This window comes from Euleptes europaea, chromosome 11 (genome assembly GCF_029931775.1).
Source record: "Euleptes europaea isolate rEulEur1 chromosome 11, rEulEur1.hap1, whole genome shotgun sequence".
Classification (NCBI taxonomy): domain Eukaryota; kingdom Metazoa; phylum Chordata; class Lepidosauria; order Squamata; family Sphaerodactylidae; genus Euleptes; species Euleptes europaea.
This window is the reverse complement of record NC_079322.1, coordinates 71,111,028-71,127,537: the sequence shown is the minus strand read 5'-3', so window position 1 is coordinate 71,127,537 and position 16,510 is coordinate 71,111,028. Positions and strand designations below refer to the sequence as shown.

Sequence of the window (16,510 nt, the reverse complement as noted above, 5' to 3'; positions counted from 1 at the left end):
CAAAACAACCTACCAGACAAGCTTCTTTTGAAAATATTTCTTAGGTAGCCAAATGCTTGGTATTTCCACCCCCTCAAGCTTTGCAAATAAGCCTAGCAGATATTGGTGCTTGTAGGTTATCCGGGCTGTGTGACCGTGGCCTTGGTATTTTCTTTCCTGACGTTTCGCCAGCAGCTGTGGCCGGCATCTTCAGAGGAGTAACACGTCAGGATAACCTACAAGAACCAATGAACTCTGACCGTGAAAGCCTTCGACAATATCTAGCAGGTATTGTTCGTTATGTTAACGGGTGTTCATTTCCCAGGGGATGGAGGGTTCATCTCTGCCCCATCCCACAGTACATAATAACCAATTATCAAAATCATAGTGATTGTAACAGTCCCTGTCAAGCCCGAAGCACTCTGCAGATGTGAGCCCTCTGGGTTGCGAGCAGGGTATATGCTAATAGAACAGGTGTGCGTTTCATCCGTGGAATCCAAAATTGTTTTGGTAACTGCTTAATCCTTTGATTAACAGTTACTTATTCTACAGCTAAATCCCCAGGTCCCAACTGGAATATTTTTTTCCCTACCTCGGCTGACAATTTACATATACAGTGTATTTAAAAAATACGTTAATATTCTCCTTGAATTAACTGGTTTGCTAATTACAGCTCTATTGAAATATCTGTAAACTGCCCTTCTGTTTTGAAGGATCCCCCAAGCAGGTATTTGAACCCCAAAAAATCCAAAATCAGGTTAAAACTACAGAGCGTAAAGCAAACCCAAGAAGCAGATCTGTAATTTAAAGAAGCAATTAAAAAGTTATATGTCAGATAAATCAGAACACACATTACAGTATTTTTGCCGCATATGTTTCTTCTCGCTACGGTGACAAGTTTCTTTAGTGATCAGTTTACATGCTGACCTGGTTTTTCACATGGGACAGGGTGAGCTATTTTAAGACACTTGGGATGCCTGTATGGTATTAAAATGGAACTGCCTTAAGAGGAACTTCATTTCCACTGTTTGTTTCAGCAAGGTGAGGTTTCCTGACTTCACAGCATTGACGGACTGCTGTCTTTGTGGTTTCTTTAAGAGTGAAATCAAACAGTTTGCAATAGATAACAAGATTTAAACTCCATTCTCACGATGTAGGCAGCATGTAGGGTTGCCAACTTCCAGATGGTGGCTGGAGATCTCCTGGTATTAGAACTGATCTCCAGCTGATAGAGATCAGTTCACCTGGAGAAAATGACTGCTTTGGAAGGTGGACTCTATGACATTATACCCCATTCGGGTCCCTCACCTACCCAAACCCCGCCCTCCTCAGGCTCTGCCCCAAAAACCTCCCGCCGGTGGTGAACAGGGACTTGGCAACCCTAGCAGTATGCCATAAATACGTTTTAATGGCAGTGGCCAGATAACATTTTTAAAAGATGCTATTAAACAGTTTTTACATGACATATCCAAAAGCTTTTGAGCCCTTTGTGCGCAATTTCTGCTAACGTGGGGCTGAATTTGGGAAAGAGATTCATTGACTGTTCTCACCAATTCAGGTTTTGTGTTCATTCTACGAACTGATGTAAGGGTGCTGCGATTTTAAGCCTTTGACTTTTCCAGGGTTCTTGTAAAGATCAGAGGCTCTGATGGCACTCTATATTATGATCACAAGTAGTTATGCCCGTGATGCGGAGAATGCACTGGTCCGTCCTAATTTGTCGTGTTATATGGTGCATGGTATTGATCTGCAGTCCTTTGAATTAAATTGTACGGTGAGCTTGCTACCAGGGAGGAAAAAAATGAAGGGAAAAAGACCCAACCCTAAATGAGTTAGGAAGCCAGAAAGTTCAGAACAAGATACAAAAGTTAATAACAGAAAGTTAAAGACTAATACAAAAATTTAATAGAACAGAGAGCAATAAAATCGGAGAATTGAAACAATGGCTTCAGGTATAGCACCTACATATGGCACCTAGTACAATTAATGAACAGGCTAGTAACAATACATACAGTTCAGATGACTAGACCAAACACAGTAATCCCCAGACCAGACATGTTTCAGCCTTTAAAGCTTTCTTCAGTGATCACTAATGAACCGTTTATCTATTTATGATGTGAGTACTGTCAAGTTGCAACTAGGGTTGCCAACCTCCAGGTAATTAGGAAAACAGAAACATCAGAAAAATGCAGAAATTGTTATGCTGTTGTAGAAAAGTAGTGATATTTAGTATTCATATCATACTACATGTATGTAACATAAAACATATGATACATCAAATAAAGCACAGATATACACTGATATACATAAGTGAGTTCATATAAGAACAAGTGCTAGTTGTCTCCTTGACATCGTCATGGAAAATAATTATTTTATTTTCAAATTATTTTATTTTCAAATTATTTTATTTACAAATCTACGGCGTTGCGATGGGCAGCGCATGCGCACCATCTGTTGCTAACATACATGGTGGCGTTTGAACATGCCCATATCTTACACAACAATCCCTACAGTGATAGGATTTTTCTTTATATTAGGTACGTTGATGACCTTATCTTTGCCATGCAAGACTCTCATAGCTTTGATAACTTTAGCCATTGGATTAACCAAAGGGATCCTAATATTAAATTGACTGGGGAATCGAATCCTTTTGAGATTCCTTTTTTGGATGTTACCGTATATAAGAAGGAATGCGGTAACCTTGGGGTCCGCCCTTATAGAAAGAGCATGGATCGCAACACTCTCCTACATTACAATTCTTTCCATCCACTACATTTGAGGAACAACCTTTCTTATAGCCAGCTACTTAGGCTTAAGCGTAATGCCACCTATGAGCCAGACTTTATACAAGCAGCTCAACGGTGCAAAAAAAGACTTAGCACATAGAGGCTATCCTAGGAAAATAATTCAGATGTCCTTAAAAAAAGCTCAACAAAAATCTAGAACTGAATTATTAACACAGAAATCTACATTACCATCTACACAACTTACTTGTGTTCTTCAGTATACATCCATGTCTCCTCTTATTAGGAACATCCTACATAAGCATTGGCATTTAGTCCAACATCTACCGGGTTGCTCCAACCCCCCCTCCCCCTGTATTGCATATAAACACACCCGTTCATTCAGGGATGCATTGGTACGAAATGTCACACAATCCAATATAATTTCCACCCTACCTAAAGGAAATTTTAAATGTGGATCATGTCAGAGTTGTAAATTTATGTTATCAGTTCGAGAAATTACTAACCCTGTAACAGGTCGTAACTTTGTTATCAACAGTTTTAATAATTGTGACTCTAAGTACCTTATTTATGCTATAAAATGTGCATGCCAATATTGGTACATTGGTAAGACGAATAGACAAGTAAAATATCGCATCAGTGAGCATCACTCGAGAATTAGGAACCGCGTGCTGGAAGCGCCTCTCACGCAACACTTCTGGGACAACAACCACACTGATGAAGATTTGTCCTTATTTGTACTTTGGCGGTTTGTGAAGCAAGGAAATGAAAAAACTGATGTTGATTTGTTATTGCAACGTCAAGAATCTAAGTACATCCACCTCTTTAATACGTTGTATCCTAATGGACTTAATACAACACTGGACTTGGCTTGTTATTTATGACATCTTACTGTACCTTAAAGGAGTTGCTTGGGTGTAATCTATTAGCAATTAAGCTTGTGAATACACTGTTTAAAAATGTAATGGAGACATTGTTCTTGGCCAATGCGTAAGCAGGTTACTAACATCTAGCGTGTAAGTATAATAATGATATAGCAATGTCTTATTTCCTATATAAGCAAACTTCTTCGTAATTTATGCCTATATGCTTATTATGCTTATTATTTTTATTGTTTATTTAATTTAGTATTGTGCATATAGTGGTCCCTGAAGAAGGCTCATTAGCCGAAACAGAGTGATAACCGGACCTCTGTACAAGAAACCACACCCGATGAATCTTGGAACCACAAACAGTGCAACTAGAACTTGTTCTTATATGAACTCACTTTTGTATATCAGTGTATATACTAAGGATTAATTCTGTGCTTTATTTGATGTATCATATGTTTTATGTTACATACATGTAGTTTGTTATGAATACTAAATATCACTACTTTTCTACAACAGCATAACAATTTCTGCATTTTTCTGCTGTTTTTTCCTAATTATCCTACAGCAGGCTAACCTCTGTTTACTAACCTCCAGGTAATAGCAGGAGATCTCCTGCTATTACGACATCTCCAGCCGATAGAGATCAGTTCACCTGGAGAAAATGGCTGCTTTGGCAATTGGACTCTATGGCATTGAAGTCCCTCCCCTCCCCAAACTCCGCCATCCTCAGGCTCTGCCCCAAAACCTCCCGCTGGTGGTGAAGAGGGACATGGCAACCCTATTTGCAACTAATTTATGGCTTAAAATGGCTGCTGCTGGTCAACATAACTGGTCCAGGCCCAGCAATCTGACTTGCCAGGGCCGATTCACACATTAAAAACTCCCCATGCCTCTTTGGAACTGAATTCCCTGGTGTGCATGGGCCTGGCCTAGATCAAGACCGTGGCCTAGATCAAGACCGTGGTGCATGTGCAGGGGGAGTGGGGCTTAAACCTCCCTTCCCTCCGAGCCATTTTCCCAACCTGAAGCAGCCCCTGGGAGGTACTCATCACTCTGTTGGGGAAAATTGGGAAGACAGTGACACTTTGGCACTATTTCACATTAGGTTAATGGCATTGGGGGTAGGGTTGCCAACCTCCAGGTGGTCGCTGGAGATCTCCTATTACAACTGATCTCCAGCCGATAGAGATCAGTTCACATGGAGAAAAATGGCCGCTTTGGCAATTAGGCTCTATGGCATTCCAGTCCCTTCCCAAGCCCCACCCTCCTCAGTCTCCGCCCCAAAAACCTCCTGCCGGTGGCAAGGAGGGACCTGGCAACCCTAAGCAATCTTCCATGGTAAGAGTGGAGATTCGAACCTGGCTCTCCTGTATCCGAATCCAGCACTCTAACCGCTGTGCCAAGCTGGCTCTCAACAAAGTTGTGAATAGCCTGGTTTCCCTTGGTAACTGAGAATTGTCTCTGAGTGACCAGCCAGAGAATCTTTGCAGAAGTTGCTTCTTTTCTTCCTTTGGGGTTAGGCATGCACAGGTAAGCTGGGCAAGGCTGTTGCAGACTGGCGTGCGAAGCTGGCACATGTCCCACTCTGGGTCTTCTTGGAAACAAGAAAACGGTTTGCAAGAGGTGACGACTGCCCTGACAGAATTCAATTCCTTTAAAAAATATATTTTTTATTTTTTATAAACATAACACAGAAAAGAAGAAAAATTTAAAATACCATATCAAAACAATTGCAATCATATACAAAGACAAAGAAAAGGAAGACATATAATATTATGATATAATAAGCAATAAACAATGATAGCAATTATGAACAGTAAATAGTGCTATAATAATGAGCATTAAATAGTGATTACCATAATAACCTTAGCATAAATCATAAGGTAGCCTATACAATACTTGATCAACCCAATAATGATGTTAAACAATATTATAAAAAATTGTAATAAAATAAAATAGATAAAAAATATATAAAATTGCAGTGGCGATTGCTGTTATAAATTTCTGTAAATACTTCCCAACTCCTGATTGGCTGCCTGCCTTGGGATTCTTATTTCCTCTCCTGTCAGTTGATGCTGAACTATCATTAACGTTTTAGAGTCCTTTGTTTTAAGTAACAGATTTGGGGAAAATGTAGCTCTTCTTATTTACGCCTTTGCCTGGCTATGCGTTTTAAAACCGGCCACTTTCTTGGTTTCAGGTATACTAAGCTGGGATATGCAGGGAATACAGAACCGCAATTCATTATCCCGTCATGTAAGTAAATGCCATCCTGCCTTTTAAAATACACGCTTCTTGATGAAAAGGGAACAGTTTGGCTTCCCAGCTCTCCAAACTTGGCATTCGTGGAGCGGTGTGTGTTTGTGTGTCTTTTTTTTCTGGGAAATGGTATTTACAGCACCCGTGTCCTTGGCTAGTGTATAGCTGAGAGGAGGGGGGAAAAGCTTGCTTTCCTTCTTGCCAGGACCAGTCCTCATTAAATCAGTTTCTGGTTGCCATGACAAGCTCTGTTTCCTTCCTATCTCCATTGTGTGGCTGCCAGGGATCTGCCCGTAGCGAACAAGTGACTTCCTCTTTACCTGACACCATGGAGACGACTTGAATAATCCCGTGGGAGTCTTCCGGTCAATTTAAATACTGAATTGCAGATGCCACCTGGCTGGGGAGAGAGAGATCTATATTTGAACTGGCTAGGATTTTTTTTTTTTTGGTGAGGGTACACTAAATAGAGTGATGTTCATGGCTGTAGTTTGGAAGGACTGTGCGCTCTTGTCAGTTTACATTTAAACTCCTTTTTTTTTTTTAATTTAGGCATTGCAATAAGGGAGTCGGCCAAAGTGGGAGATCAGGCCCAGAGGAGGGTGATGCAGGGAGTGGATGATCTAGACTTTTTCATTGGAGATGAAGCCATAGATAAACCTACCTATGCTACAAAGGTAAGGCTCAGCTGGGTACGGCAAGGCTCAGCTGGGAATAGAAAGATGCTTCTAAAATAATAGGAGGATGCACAGGTGTTCCCTGTTTCAACACGTAGCCATTCAACACGTATTCCAGTTTAACGAGCAGAAATTTAACTTTTTAAATAATCTGGCATTGTTTTATGGATGTGAAGATAGGATGTAGTAGTTTGAGAGTGGGAACAGGCTAACGGTGCAGCCTTATGCAGAGTTACTCTGGTGTAAGCCCATTTATTTATTACATTTTTATCCCACCTTTCCTCCAAATTGCTCACAGGGGCATACATGGTTGTTCCTTCACCCATTGTATCCTAACAACTCTCTGTGATGGGCTAGCCCCACATTCTGAGCCTAAAGCCATCTAGTACCTGAGTCTCCCTTGGCCTAGTCCAGAGCTTTGACCACTGCACAGCACTGCTTCTCACTGAAATCATTGCGCTTTAATTCAGTGGGTTTAGCCCCATGGTGGGCTTTGTAGTCAGTCACCAGAGATAACCTTGAACTGAGGAAGGGCCATAGCTCAGTGGTAGAACATCTGCTTGGCACTCAGAAGGTCCCAGGTTCAATTCCCGGCATCTCCAGTTAAAGGGACTAGGCAAGTAGGTGATGTGAAAGACCTCCGTCTGAGACCCTGGGGAGACACTGCTGGTCTGAGTAGACAATACTGACTTTGATGGACCAAGGGTCTGATTCATTATAAGGCAGCTTCATGTGGTGAACCTGGTAAACTGACAAAGTAGTCAATGGAGTAATTGCAGAATGGGGATGCAGAATCTGCCTAGTTCCCGGTAGCAACCGAACTGCAGTATTCTACATCAACTGGAGTTTCTGAGTTAACTTCAAGGGCATACCCATATAGAGTGAATTACAGTACTCTAGCCTTGAGGTCACTGTGAAGTAGATCCATGTGATTAAGTTGGCTGCATCAAATTGGCTGGTACTTCAAGTGTCTCCTGCTTCCTTAGGCAGCGCCACCTTCCCCCCCACCCCACCGCCATATCTAGAACTCCCTCCCAGAATATTCACGTGGTGCCATCTCCATTCTTTGTAATCCCTCTTCAAAACAGCTTTAGTTCTTTAGTTGACCCACATCTGAAACGATGCCTGAGATTGAGCAACTGAATTTGTGCATATTGAACTGCTGTTGTCCTTCCACTCTCCTTCCTTTCCTCCTTTCTGTTTTGCCCATTGCTGGAATCTAGACTTCAAGCCCCTCTCAGTTCTCCCTTATTTTTCAAGCCATGGGTCTTGACAACATTGAGCGAACAACCACATTCTCAGTGCATTCCATGTTGAAATTGATACAGGCTAACCCATGACCTGGTAGCATGCTAATCAGTGTCAGGTTTTGGTCTTCAACACATGAAGCAGCCTTAAGCTGAATCAGACTGAGGTTCTCGACATAACTTGAGGGACTTCCCCAGGGATGCAGGAAATGTAACTCTGTAAATTAACCAAAAGAAAAATGGGAGGGGGAGACCTCAGACTGGTGAGGACTGCCTATGCTCCAGGAGTACAGAATGTCAAGAGCAGTTGAAAGTCAAAGGGAAACTGTGGGGGAAGGGAGGTGAAATTAGCCCTGAGAATGTAGAGATCTTGCAAACAGAGAGCAAGATTGAAGTCAAGTAGCACCTTAACATAAGAAAGGCCATGGTGGATCAGACCAAGGTTCATCAAGTCCAGCAGTCTGTTCACACAGTGGCCAACCAGGTGCCTCTAGGAAGCCCACAAACACAATGACTGCAGCAGCATTATCCTGCCTGTGTTCTACAACACCTAATATAACAGGCATGCTCCTCTGATCCTGAAGAGAATAGGCATACATCATGACTAGCATCCATTTGACTAGTAGCCATGGATAGCCCTATTCTCCGTGAACATGTCCACTCCCCTCTTCACGCCTTCAAATTGGCAGCCATCACCACATCCTGGGGCAGGGAGTTCCATAATTTAACTATGTGTTGTGTGAAGAAATATTTCCTCTGATCTGTTTTGAATCTCATATTCATTAAAGGCCAACAAGCTTCCGGGAGTCAAAGCTTCTGAGAATCAAAGCTCTCCTTGTCAGATATGACGAAGGGAGCTGTGATTCTCAAAAGCTTCTACCCTGGAAATCTTGTTGGCCTTTAAGATGCTGCTGGACTCGAATCTTGCTCTTCTACTGTAGTCCAACATGGCTACCCACCTGGAAAGAGAGAGTTCACTCGGATGGCTCCCCGCGAGTCCTCGTGGGCCCTTAATTATTGTTATATAAACATTGGCTCCTTCACTTTTGCTTCAGTGGCCTATACGACATGGCATCGTAGAAGACTGGGATCTTATGGAAAAGTTCATGGAGCAGGTTATTTTTAAATATCTTCGAGCCGAACCGGAGGATCACTACTTCTTAATGGTAAGGCAAACAGGCGAAAGGCATGTTATTCTTATGAGTAGGGTTTCAGGGCCATTTCAGACATTACTCTGTGGACGCCAAGACAGGCCACTGAATTGTTCAGTCCTGGCTTTCTGACAGGTGTCCCTGTAAGATGTATCTGCTTTGCATTTTCACATGTATGTTTCAGGTATTCTTAGGTATATACAGGAACCCCGTGGCGCAGAGTGGTAAGCTGAAGTACTGCAGTCCAAGCTCTTCTCACGACCTGAGTTTGATCCCAACGGAAGTCGGTTTCAGGTAGCCGGCTCAAGGTTGACTCAGCCTTCCATCCTTCCGAGGTCGATAAAATGAGTACCCAGCTTGCTGAGGGAAAAGGGAAGATGACTGGGGAAGGCACTGGCAAACCACCCCGCAAACCAAGTCTGGCTAGTAAACGTCGAGATGTGATGTCACCCCATGGGTCAGGAATGACCCTGTGCTTGCACAGGGGACCTTTACCTTTTTTTAAGGTGTATACACCTAAAGACATCATGGATGAAGAGGCCCCTCAGAAGACTCTCCATTGCATTCGGGTTTTCCTCTGTTCTTTATTTCTGGAGGAACAATTTTATAAAATCACAGGCAATATTCCAATGAATTTCTTTAGCAGGCTTCCAGGTTTGAGTGCTCTTTATTATTATTGCTTTTAAAAAAAAAAATTGGGCGGCTTGATTAGATTACAGCTGCTGCTTGAAATAATTGGCTGATTTTTACTTAAACAAAGGACAGCATTACAGCAAAATGGAGCAAAATGTCACTTAGCAATATGTTGTGTTTTAGCAGCTACGTGGGCAATTATGCATTGCCTTCTGTGGAAGCTTTTTACTGTATAGCGCTATTGCGTTAAAGGAAGACATTTTCCTGAAATTTACTATCTCTGATTTTTTTTTACATTGCCATAAGCTGACAACGTACAGAATGTCAATGCTTTTTAAAATTATTTTTTAAAAGGAGTATTTTTTAGTAACAAGGTGCCAAATTAGCTCTGCCTTTAGACTTATAAATGGCTGCATTTCATGCCCCCTTCCAACCATTTTTTCCTGATGAATTGGCAGCAGTTTGACTGTAAAGTCGTGATGTTAATGTAATTTATTATCCTAAAAGGTTTTTTGTAACCATATTTTTTTTAATAAATGGTACCTATCAACATAGCAATTTTACTTTTGTTTAGCTTGCTCTGAGAATGATGGAGCTGCCATCCACTTTCTGTAGTTTGCTAAATATTTCCTAAGAAGAGTCCAGTGGGATTGGACAATAGGTCCAATTACAGTCCCATCCTGTGCAGAGTTACTCCAGTCTAGGCCCATTGATTTCAGTGGGTTTAGGCTTAAATAACTGTATAGGATTGCACAGTTGATCGGCGTTTAATTGTTTACTTTATTCATTTGTAGCCCCCCTTTCTCACTGAGACTCAAGCTGGGTTACACATTTTTTTAAAATTCCAGTTCAGTCAGAGAGCAAGGACTTCCAATAATCATTGCAGGTTAAGGATAACATGATTGGGAAACAGCAAACAACCACAGTCAGTGAAAAGAAGAAAAAAAATGTTTAGCCATGATATGCCATAATGCATAAGTGGGGTATATGGCCAGCCAGATTTCCAGGCTAGGAATAGAAAATTTCTGCATATGAAAGTAGAACCAGAAGTTTGCCCTGCAAAATGCATGCTCCCAAACCTGTGTTAGAATTGGGGTTTCCAGGTCCCTCTTCGCAACCAGCAGGAGGTTTTTGGGGCAGAGCCTGAGGAAGGCGGGGTTTGGGGAGGGGACTTCATTGCCACAGAGTCCAATTGCCAAAGTGGCCATTTTCTCCAGGTGAACTGATCTCTATCAGCTGGAGATCAGCTGTAATAGCAGGAGATCTCCAGCAGGAGATCTCCAACCCGGAGGTTGGCAACCCTAGTTACAATAATGGGTGGGGGGGATTTGCAGGCAAGAATTGGAGGCAGTTTACCTGTCCTTCACCTGCCAATTCGCAGCTACAAGTGCCAGTCTGAAGGCTATTTTGTTTAGCTGGTCTATATTCCCAGCTGGGGAGGGGGAAACCAACCTGAAGCAGCCTGGAGGGGAGTAGCAAACAAACCTCTGTCAAGTAGTTACCCATATTCAGGTTGCTAATTCACCAGGGAAAGTTCCAAATTATATACAACTTCAACTGTTTGCTTTTATAATTGAAACAGAAAACTTATAAATGACACATCACAGTTAATACAGTGGTAGTCCCAAACAAATATACATAAAGCTAATTCAACAGGTAGTGTTCTGTGTTACAGATAATGTTCTGTGTTGTACACACTCAAGCCACAAATCAAATAATATATTTCAAAATAAATTCCAAATATAATGTACAGTCTTTTCGCCGTCAGTTCAGATTTCCAATTATACATAGGATACTACTTGACAGAGGTTTGTTTATTGGACATTTTAGTACCTTCATTCCCCTTTAGGATTATTGGAGGGGAGCTGCTGCAGGTGAAGCAAGGGTTAATCTCTTTCCCCTCAATACTGCCCTGCAAATGCCCTCTTCAGTCCTGTGTTTGCTTCCTATGGTGTGGTTCCAGCTTAAGATGATTTCTTCTTTTTGACCTAATAGATTTTTGCACAGACTGTTCTTGAACCCTGGGTAATATACCCCCAAAATGTTGCTGCAGACTTCCCTCTAGGTACATACAGGAAACTTACACACATTCTGAAGGGAGCTTTGACCCTCAAGAGCTAATACCCCTAAAATGTTGGTCTCTAAAGTGTGACTGGACTCGAATCTAGCTGTTACTCAGATTTCAGCAAGCATTCAGCAGTCAGCTAGCTTCTTGTGTGATCTGGAGGAAGGTGGCATTTACCTTGAGTTCAAGTAAAAGTCCCTCGCAAGGGATCATGTTGTGGTATATCCTCACACTGCTAATTATGGGCAAAACCTCTCAGGAATTTCGGCACAGGGAAGGCCAGAAAGGATGGCAGGCATGCTTCCACAGTCTCAGGCTGTCTAATGGCCACAGGATCCTTTGCTAAAAGGAAGAACATGTGCACAGATAAACACGCTGTAGGAGACTCTGGCTGATTCAATTGAGGTGTGGTTGGCTTTATTGAAAGCAATATAGTGTGGGGCAATACATTATCTGTGCTTCTGGTGCCAGTGTATGTCCTGGTTTCGAATATGCGAGCTGGTTTTCAGGTTCCATATTAAAATTCCATCTGTGTGTTTACAGGAAACCATTGGTTCCGAGAATAATAATTCTCAGTAACAATTCTCTAATAAAGGATACACATGAGCAAGATGCCTGAACAGTAGTTTTTCTGCCGACCGGCATCTTTACATGTTAACTCGAGGCTGTAGCAGAAGAATCCTTGAGCCTTTAACTCGCTGAAACTGTAGGGAAGAGTCTTTTTTCATGTTGTCACTCTCCAAATATACCTTTGACCAGTGCTGTGACCTAAGGAGAGCCTTCTAGTTTCCTCACCGCAGTAACTTTGGCAAGGGCTCGTAAAAGAACCTATCTGTAGCAAACGGTATCCTTGGCTGAAGTTGACTTTGATTATATACAGGTAATAGGATCTTGTGAGCCTAGGAACATTCCAGCTGCAGAGTCCTGTAGGTCTTTTATAACAGGCGTTTGCTAGATTTTGAAGCCATCCAAATCAGGGGATTATATTGTACCGTAATATCTTCGTATGTCCAATAGCCAATGGCTGACCTTTGTGCGGATCGAAAAATCTGCATGATAGGGCCAGCCACAACTACGGTTTCAGGTTCTGAAAATCCAGAAGGACCCTTAGGTTTGTAGCAAAACATGCTTTAGAAACAATTGGGGGGGGGTAAAATAAAAGTGTTAAGAGTGAAGTTGCAGCCTGAACCAGCTCCAAATGGCACGTGGAAAAGGATGAGCAGATGATGGTGGAACAAAGTGGGACTGGAGGGAGGGAAACTGAAACGGGTGTGTATGGGTGGGAGCAGAGACAGTGTAGTAGGGGAGCACAGCTGGACATAAGGGAGAAGTAGTGGTTTTCCCTTCCTCATGTGTCCCCCCCCCATCAAATATAAGATGCACAAGACACAGAAATACAGATTCACAGTCCACACATGAATGCAAACAGGCTTCAGATAATATGTGATATTTTTGGTGGATTTCATTTTCCATTGCTTCCACTTAAGACTACTTTTGAGGACTGCCGGAACTTCATTACGCTTACAGGAAAGCAACCTTAATAAAAGATGTTCTCTATAGTTTTAATAATCTCTTTTGTGAACAGACTGAGCCACCCTTGAACACTCCTGAAAACAGAGAATACCTTGCAGAAATCATGTTTGAATCTTTTAATATACCAGGACTTTACATCGCTGTTCAGGTAACAGTTTTTTTTAAAGCACAGATATACTGTATTTCCTTTTTATTTTATTTTATTAGTTGACGAGTCTGTGTTATCCCCATCAGAGATAGGGCGGGTTGAAGCTAGGAAATAACATCTTAACTAAGTCTACTTGGTGGCAGTGGTAGATTTGAACCGGGGGGCTTTTAGCCTCGGTACTTACTAAACTAGCTGTTCAGCCATTAGCTCTCACTCCAGCTGGAAATTTGGGGTGGTGTATTGCTGGGGTACTCAAGTGTGGTTTTGTGTTTCTGCTCAGGCGGTGTTAGCCTTAGCTGCCTCTTGGACTTCGCGGCAGGTTGGAGAGCGGACCTTAACAGGGACTGTTGTTGACAGTGGAGATGGTGTGACTCATGTAATTCCAGTGGTAAGTTGTGCTGTATGGTCAGCATCCTTATGTACTCACCTTTACATAGAAACATTGAGCTGGAAGGGACCCTAGGGTCATCTAGTCCAACCCCCTGCACAGTGCAGGAAATTCACAGCTACCTCCCCCTTCACTCCTGCAGTGACCCCTGCTTTATGCCCAGTCTCTGCTTACCTTAACTGAAAAGCACAGGGTTATTTTATGAATATGTGTCTTGTAAGAACGATGTAGGTGAAGAAAGGCATCGAAAGATAACTTACAATTTAGTCCAAAATGCAGGGCATGCAGTTACGTTGCGTGTTGGCCTTTTAAAATAAGAATTCATAACCATTATCTTACATGAAGAACTCCGAGAACTATCACACTGAAATATACTCTGATGCACCTAGGATGAGGATCTTAGTTCCATGTATTCAAGGCTGTATGAATTGGTCTTCATGTAGTGCCTTCTAAGTTTTGCTGTCATGATGATGATGCTTGAAATGGCTAACAGGTTCAACTGGTCCTTTACTTATAAACAATAACTACCCAATTCCCTCCTCCACCCTCTTTTCTGCAGGCAGAAGGCTACGTAATTGGCAGTTGCATCAAACATATCCCGGTTGCGGGTCGAGATATTTCCTATTTCATTCAGCAGCTTCTAAGGGAGAGGGAGGTGGGAATCCCGCCCGAGCAATCGTTGGAAACTGCTAAGGCCATAAAGGTAAAAAAAATATTTGTGAAATGCATCCAACTCATAGCAATTCTCTGGCAACCCTTTTAAATGCAATAGTTTGGTAATAACACTGGCTTTCCCTCTTGAATTCAGTCACGTCCCTTCCTCCCAAAACAGTTTTCTTCTGGTGGCCGCCTCCTGCCAGTGAGCTATAGTCACATGGAGGCAATTAGCACTGGGCTTTTTTTATCCACTAAGGGGATGAAAAGGGAACTAAAACTCACCAAAAGTGGCCACGAGACAACAGAGGCGGAATTACCACTATGCAGAAAAAGTAGCCACGCCAGTTGAAACAAAATCCAAAAATAAGACATTGGATCCAGAACCACATTTCCCACTCACACATAAGGCAGAACCATTTCTGCCTGCTCCCGTCCTGCTGCAGCCCACTGATCTCCCCAAAATACTGTTCCTGACGGACCTTCAAGAAAGGCAGGAGGGAGAAATCAGGGGTCGGTAGTAGGAATGTTTAGTCTGGATATAACCAAAATCTATGTAATAAATTTTATTAAGACCAGCCCAAATAGCTTAATACAGTGAACTGCCACCCCTAAGAAGAAATTGATTAAGGAACTGATGCAAAAGTGTGAAGCCTTTGACAAATGCTTCCTCTTATTCAAAAATAATATGTACTACAGTATTTCAGCAAGGGGCTTTGGGGAGTTCTGCTTGTTCCTTTGCATTTGAATGCATATTTTATAATAAAAAGAAGAGTGTAGGTTTTCAGTGGCCTATTGGGCGAAGTCAGCCAACCTTACCCTGTTCGCCAGGTATTGGTTAGTATGTTGGCTTCAGTGACACATAAATACAGGCTCCAGTGGGCATATAGGCTTTCCCCAGATGCCACAGTCACATGTTCTTTTTTTTTAAAAAAAAATTATTACTTTTTAAAATTAAACATAAAAAGAAAAAAAAGAAAAAAAATTAAACAATAATAAAATCATAATCCAATACACACAAAGAAAAAAAAACATAAAATACACAAATACAAATACAGAGCACTATTACATCCCTTGCTAATACATTATTTACTATCTTTTAAAAGAAAAATCTGTAGTGCCCAAACCACTACCACCCACCTATGTGCCCTCCACCATTGGACGTCCGGAGCGGTGTTATGACAGTATATAAAAATGTTATTATTCATTTATTAATTAAAAAGCACATTAATCTATAATTCATTAACTATACCTTTAAAATCCATTTTTGCCAACTTATCCCAATATGCGGCGGCCTTTGACCATGTTTGTTTACATTCAACCATATCTTTACCATGTAAAGAATCTGTAATTTTGGCCATCCGCATATAAATCCATAACTTTTCTCTCCACTCTTTAATTGAAGGTTTATTTATTTGCTTCCATTTTTTAGCAATTGTAATTCTGGCTGCAGCAAAACTGTATTGACATACGACTCTATCACCTTTATCTAAATCTTTTTTTGGAATACCCAATAAACAAAAGGCAGGATCTTTTTTTATTTTTGATTTAATCAGATTATTAGTTTCCTTTAAAACTAATCGCCAAAATCTCCTAATTTTTTTGCAAAACCACCAAACATGCATAAATGTACCTATATCCGTTCCACACTTCCAACCAAGAGCCTCGTCATCTTTTTTCATTTTACTTAATAATACTGGAGTTATGTACCATCTATAAAACATTTTATAAAACATTTTATATAAATTTTCTCTTATTTCAATAGTAATAGTAAATTTAAATTCCTTTTCCCACAAATTTTCCCATATCTCCAAATCTATATTGTAACCTAATTCCCTCATCCATTTCACCATCGCTGGTTTAATCCTTTCTTGTTCTAAATTCATTTCTATCAATAATTTATAAATCCTACCTAGCAATCCTTTATTACCCTTAGATAATATAATCTCAAATTTAGATTTGGTTTGATTAAAACCCATCCTACTATCCTTACTAAATATGTCCCTTAATTTATAGTACATAAACCAATCTTTAATTTGAAGTTCTTCTCGAGTTTTCAACATCCATATCCCATCTTTGTATTCTATAATTTCTCTATATTTATTGCTATCAAAATTTAAATGTGCACCCCTTCTCATAAAGGCTTCTATGGGATTAATC

General features: G+C 41.2%; 1 protein-coding gene across 2 annotated transcripts in view; it reads left to right on the top strand.

Moving 5' to 3' along the window:
• ACTR3B (actin related protein 3B) overlaps positions 1 to 16,510 on the top strand; it is a 42,806-nt gene that overhangs the window by 12,506 nt on the left and 13,790 nt on the right. For both annotated transcript variants that reach the window (XM_056857497.1, XM_056857498.1), the window contains exons 2-7: positions 5,796 to 5,851; positions 6,407 to 6,531; positions 8,834 to 8,944; positions 13,213 to 13,308; positions 13,589 to 13,696; positions 14,256 to 14,399. In XM_056857497.1, coding sequence (XP_056713475.1) covers positions 6,460 to 6,531; positions 8,834 to 8,944; positions 13,213 to 13,308; positions 13,589 to 13,696; positions 14,256 to 14,399 — 531 coding nt within the window. In that variant the 5' untranslated portion in view covers positions 5,796 to 5,851; positions 6,407 to 6,459. The remainder of the gene's footprint in view (positions 1 to 5,795; positions 5,852 to 6,406; positions 6,532 to 8,833; positions 8,945 to 13,212; positions 13,309 to 13,588; positions 13,697 to 14,255; positions 14,400 to 16,510) is intronic.